The sequence below is a fragment of the Oncorhynchus gorbuscha genome, unplaced genomic scaffold, assembly GCF_021184085.1.
Source record: "Oncorhynchus gorbuscha isolate QuinsamMale2020 ecotype Even-year unplaced genomic scaffold, OgorEven_v1.0 Un_scaffold_8412, whole genome shotgun sequence".
NCBI lineage: Eukaryota > Metazoa > Chordata > Actinopteri > Salmoniformes > Salmonidae > Oncorhynchus > Oncorhynchus gorbuscha.
In genome coordinates, this window is record NW_025751588.1 from 9,205 (window position 1) to 14,586 (window position 5,382).

Genomic DNA, 5,382 nt, shown 5'->3' on the forward strand with positions numbered 1-5,382 from the left:
GCTGAGTGAAGCCTGTGTGCCTGTGACTCAACACGACACACATCAGCTACCAGAGCAGGTGAAATCACTGCAACACTTAAGAGCTGCAGTCATTTTCAGAATGGGTGGCAAGAAGTTAGTCCTAAATACATGAATTTCAAAAACTAAAGGCATTGTATTTGGGACATAAAATAAAAACACTAAACCCTGAACCTCAACTAAATCTTGTAATGGATAATGTGGAAATGTAACAAGTTGAGAATAAACTTCTGAAATGGTAAAAACATATTGATACAACACTAGCTACGATTGTCATGTTTTGTCATTTATTATCTTGTCTTGTCCCTGTGCTTCCCATTCTATTCGTTTCCCTCTGCTGGTCTTATTAGGTTCTTTCCCTCTTTCTATCCCTCTCTCTCCCCCTCCCTCTCTCACTCTCTCGCTCTCTCTTCTCTCTATCGTTCCGTTCCTGCTCCCAGCTGTTCCTATTCCCCTAATCAATCATTTAGTCTTCCCACACCTGTTCCCGATCCTTTCCCCTGATTAGAGTCCCTATTTCTTCCTTTGTGTTCCGTTCCTGTCCTGTCGGTTCCTTGTCTAGAATTCACCGTGCTGTGTTTGTGTATCGCCCTGTCGTGTCGTGTTTTCCTCAGATGCTGCGTGGTGAGCAGGTGTCTGAGTCTGTCTGGTTCAAGTGCCTTCCCGAGGCAACCTGCTGTTCACCTGCTGTTCAAGATCGAGTCTCCAGTTTGTCCTCGTCATTTCGAGTGAAAGTTGTGTTTTTTGTTTGTATTTACTTTACTGGATTAAAGACTCTGTTTTCGCCAAGTCGCTTTTGGGTCCTCTTTCACCTGCATGACAACGATGGGGATATATCTGTCCATAATAAAGCACTGCTCTGCCTTCTTAACAACGCTATCAACAAGGTAGGTTCTACAGGCCCTTGTTTTGTCGCACCTGGACTACTGTCCAGTCGTGTGGTCAGGTGCCACAAAAAAAGGACTTAGGAAAATTACAATTGGCCCAGAAATGGGCAGCACGGTTCACCCTGAAATGTACACAGAGAGCTAACAATATGATGCATGTCAATCTCTCATGGCTCAAAGTAGAGGAGAGATTTACTTCATCACTACTTGTATTTGTGAGAAGTATTGACATGTTGAATGCACCGAGCTGTCAGTTTAAACTACTAGCACACAACTCAGACACCAATGCATACCCCACAAGACATGCCACCAGGTCTCTTCACAGTCCCCACATCCAGAACAGACTATGGGAGGTGCACAGTACCACAGAGCCATGACATGCCGACTATTCCACATCAAGTAGCTCATGCAAGCAGTAAAATAAGACTTTAAAAATAGATAAAAATACAACTTATGGGACAGCAGGGACTGAGAAGAGACACATCGGCACAAACACCATAACATATGCAATATAGACACACAATGGATTTTGTGTGGTAGAGGCTTGAAATCTTTTTTAGAATGTATCAAACTGCCTTTATTTTTGCTGGACCCCATTTAGAGTAAATCCTGCCTTGACAACAGCTAAACGGGATCAATAACTAATACCAATGTTGGTCATTTAAGGAATATGCTTTTTAATCAGATGCCATCTAGTGGCTTTTTTTTGGGAGTGTCAGGTTATCACAAATCTCTGGCCCTCTGTGTGGCCTTGGCACAGGTAAAATGGATTTTGAAATAGAATGACTTAGCTGCAAAACATTACCCTAAATATAAACCAACTCCGTGAACACCATATTTTATTTAAATGTACTCTATTTTACCATGTCAATACTTCTTGGTTGTAAATGTTGGTGGCAGTTGTGAAAAGAGAATAGTTGCAGTTTTCAAAAATGCCTTTGTTGATTTGACACTGTTCTCATTAGGCCATTTCCCCCTTTAACCAAATGGTCTACCCACTAGAAACTGTTACTAGTTGGACACCAAAATATGTAGCAATATTTTCTCAGTGTAAAGTATTAAAGTTACACTTGCCTGTTAATTACCAAAATGTTATACTTCAGTAAATTAGCAGTATCTTTGCAACCATGTGACAGCTCCAACAAGCCCCGTATGGTGAACGAGAGACTTGTAGATTTACTATTGAGTATTCAGTTCAGAGTTTGCTGTAGGGGAACTAGTGTGCATTACCAACTGAAATTAACAAAATGAGTGAAGATTGAGTGTGTCAGTAAGAGCCGAATGTTAGAGAAAGACACCATAACAGCTGGCTAACGGATTTACCCAGCAGGACGCAAGGGTTTGATTGACTTGTTGGACATTTTATAAACTTGGGATACGCAGAGTGAAGGTCTACAGCAACTGTAGTTACTCATTTCACTCCTATGGACCTAGAGTTGACAGTTGGGTCCTTCATTGACATGGCACTACTACAAGACGCGGTAAAGGACACCCTCTGTGGTCAGACGTAACATGCTTTATTAAACTTCTCCGATTGTTATGACCCTCAGCCACGAGTAGGTCTACAATTGTCAGTATTTATCACTGGTATGAAGATGCTCAGTAAGACCGAGCAAAGAACCTGAATAGACTGACACATCATTACAACAGGTCAACACTTAGAAATCATCAACAAAAACATTGATATTTTTAATTGTTTTACAAGATGCCTTGCCTCCAAAATACAGTAGTGTTGTCAACAGAAACACCTCAATGTTACAGCTGTGTTGCACTGCACCAGTTTAACACTCTCCCCTCCCTATAAATGTAAAGCCAGTAGGATCTATCAGAGAAGCCAGGAGTCCTGGTCTGGGGCTGGAGAACATAGCCTAGGGATGAAAGTGGTTTAGCTCTGGCCTCCCAGGGTGTGCTTGTCAAACAGGTACTCTGCCATCTTGTTGTTGACAGCATCCATCTTGGTGAGGTTGGTGATGTGGTCACCCAGCTTCTTAATGGCCTCCACCTGCTCATTCAGGTAATGGGTCTCCAGGAAGTCACATAGCTAAAGAGGGAAAACACAGGTCAGACAAGAGAATGATTACAGACAATTGTAGATACAGTAACACAAGAGCCTGGTGGTAATGGAATAAGTGCTGATATAACTAGGCAAGTCAGTTAAAAAGAAATTTACAGAAACATCCTAACGTGGAACAGTGGGTTAACTACCTTGTTCAGGGGCAGAACAGATTTTTAGCTTGTCAGCTAGAGGATTCGATCCAGCAACCTTTTGGTTACTGGACCAACGCTCTAACCGCTAGGCAACCTGTCGCCCCTTATGCATTAGCTGCATAGTAGGCATCTGGACTACCGTGCAGTGGCAAAGCAGCAGGTCACACAATCCTGTGTCATTAGTTATCTCCTGGGACAGTACCTGTATTCTATGTGATACATACATGTGGTTTCACCATAACTTACATGGGGGTCAACCTTGTCAGAGGCAATCTTGTGCAGGTCCAGCAGGGCCTGGTTCACATTCTTCTCCAGCTGCAGAGCACACTGCATGGCCTCCAGCCCATTGCCCCACTCATCATGTTCTGGCTTCTACACAGGACAGAGTGAACACAGAAGTATTGAGGACTACTAGCAGATGTTAAGGTTAAGATAAAGTGAACAGAATTACACTTCTCACACTCAGTTCAGTGGTTAGAGGCAGTATGTTCAGGACTACAGGTGCTCTAGAGCAACTTAATGCTGGAGACACTTTCCTCCATGGAGTAAAAACATTTTCTATCATCTACAATCTAAAAACGTGTTTCCTATGCTCAAAGGCTCACCTTAATGTCCTGGAGTAAAATGCGTCCACCTCGCTTGTTCTGGAAGGAGAGTAGCTTGTCGGCGTGCTCCTGCTCCTCGTCGCTGTTCTCCTTGAAGAAATGCGCGAAACCAGGCAGAGCCACATCGTCACGGGAGAAATAGAAACCCTGGGTGGATAAACAAAACAGTGTGGTTAGAAGAAAAAAAATGCCAAACGTGACTCGGCATTCTGTTCATGTTGTGGCAACTAAGCTTGATGATATAGGCATGAATAAATCTAGTCTGTAGTCTACTCGGTGGCCTGACAATTAACCTGTCAAGGAGTTGTTACGCGCTCTGTCCAAGGTAGGATAGATTCTCGGCTTCATTTGGATGTTATACCAACCTGGAGGCAATTAATAGCCAAGCCAAGTATAACTCAAATGTGTACTTAACGGAGTTGAGGTTATAAGCTACAGAAAAGTCAGGTGAAAAGTGGAATTTAGGCCCAGGCATAATAATAAAACAGGTAGATCAACAAAACGGTCATCTTGGTAGACTCCTTACCATTGAAGTGTAGGTGTATGAGGCAAACATCTCCAAATTGATCATCCGGTTGATGGCAACTTCGCAATCGTGGTGATAGTTCTGGCGAATCTGAGACTCCATTTTGGCAGATTTTCTTTAATATCTAAATGAACGGTACAAAAAAAACGGTTTATTCGACGATCTTGCTATTATAGTTCAAGTAAGTGTTATGTTATCAATCCGGAATGTTCTATAATGCGGGACGAAAGCAGAGGAGTTCCGTTCAATCACTGTTGAAGCAAGAACTTCTTCATGCGTCTTCTCAGACTTGTGAACTAACTGGAAGGATCCTTGTTCGCACTATTTATTGTTCCAAACGGAATACATCAGTGAAATCCTCCCTCACAGAGCGTAGCCAATCACCTTTAGAATTTCAACAGGAATTTAGTGGATAATTTGATGACGACCCCACTCCTCAGGAGTGAATGTGACATTGTGTGTTCTCATGAATTCTTGCTAATCATATCGTTGGCCATCATTATTCAATAATTGTTTAATCCAAATAATGTTGTTGTCAAACCAGAAAAAATTAAGACTTGTTTTTGTGTTTTATGTCTTTCTTATTCCAGATTGTATACTTATGCTCATGTCAGAAGATTTTGGAGTGAGTTAGAAGATTTTATCTTAAAGAGAAGAATATTAATGCTAATCTGAGAGACACTGATATTAAGTTTTATTTTGATCCAAATTATATGGACCCTGATTTAACTTTCATTGTTCATTTGTTTATCTTTCATGGAAAATTCTTTATCCATACAATGAAGTGGGCAAAGAACAAACCCCTCTTCACATTATTTAAGATAGAATTGAAATATTATTTTGAAAAGATCAGTAAATGTAAAAACAAAAAGCAATATAAGAGACTCATATCTCCTCACTATCTTTAAACACCAACTGTCAGGGCAGGTCACAGATTATTGAACCTGTACATAGCCCATCTGTAAGTAGCCCATCCAACTACCTCATCCCCATATTGTTACTTATTTTTTTGCTCCTTTGCACCCCAGTATCTCTACTTCCACATTCTTCTTCTGCACATCTATCACTCCAGTGTTTTATTGCTAAATTGTAATCACTTCGCCACTACGGCCAATGTATTGCCCTACCTCCCTAATCT

General features: G+C 41.4%; 1 protein-coding gene across 1 annotated transcript; it reads right to left on the bottom strand.

The window, feature by feature from the left end:
* Positions 1 to 2,558: 2,558 nt before the first annotated feature.
* On the bottom strand, positions 2,559 to 4,598 carry LOC124029961 (ferritin, middle subunit-like). Its single transcript, XM_046341492.1, has 4 exons — positions 4,245 to 4,598; positions 3,719 to 3,865; positions 3,360 to 3,485; positions 2,559 to 2,946 (listed from the first exon to the last, which is right to left on the bottom strand). The coding sequence occupies exons 1-4, from the start codon at positions 4,344 to 4,346 to the stop codon at positions 2,791 to 2,793; spliced, it is 531 nt and encodes a 176-aa protein (XP_046197448.1). The 5' UTR covers positions 4,347 to 4,598; the 3' UTR covers positions 2,559 to 2,790.
* Positions 4,599 to 5,382: the final 784 nt, after the last annotated feature.

What these genes read in the sequence shown, in the direction of transcription:
- LOC124029961 (XM_046341492.1), bottom strand. Translation starts at nt 4,346, where the DNA reads ATGGAGTCTCAGATTCGCCAGAACTATCACCACGATTGCGAAGTTGCC. An exon ending in CATACACCTACACTTCAATG is followed by an intron (nt 3,866 to 4,244) that starts GTAAGGAGTCTA and finishes TTATCCACCCAG; the next exon opens with GGTTTCTATTTCTCCCGTGA. An exon ending in CTGACAAGGTTGACCCCCAT is followed by an intron (nt 2,947 to 3,359) that starts GTAAGTTATGGT and finishes TTCCCTCTTTAG; the next exon opens with CTATGTGACTTCCTGGAGAC.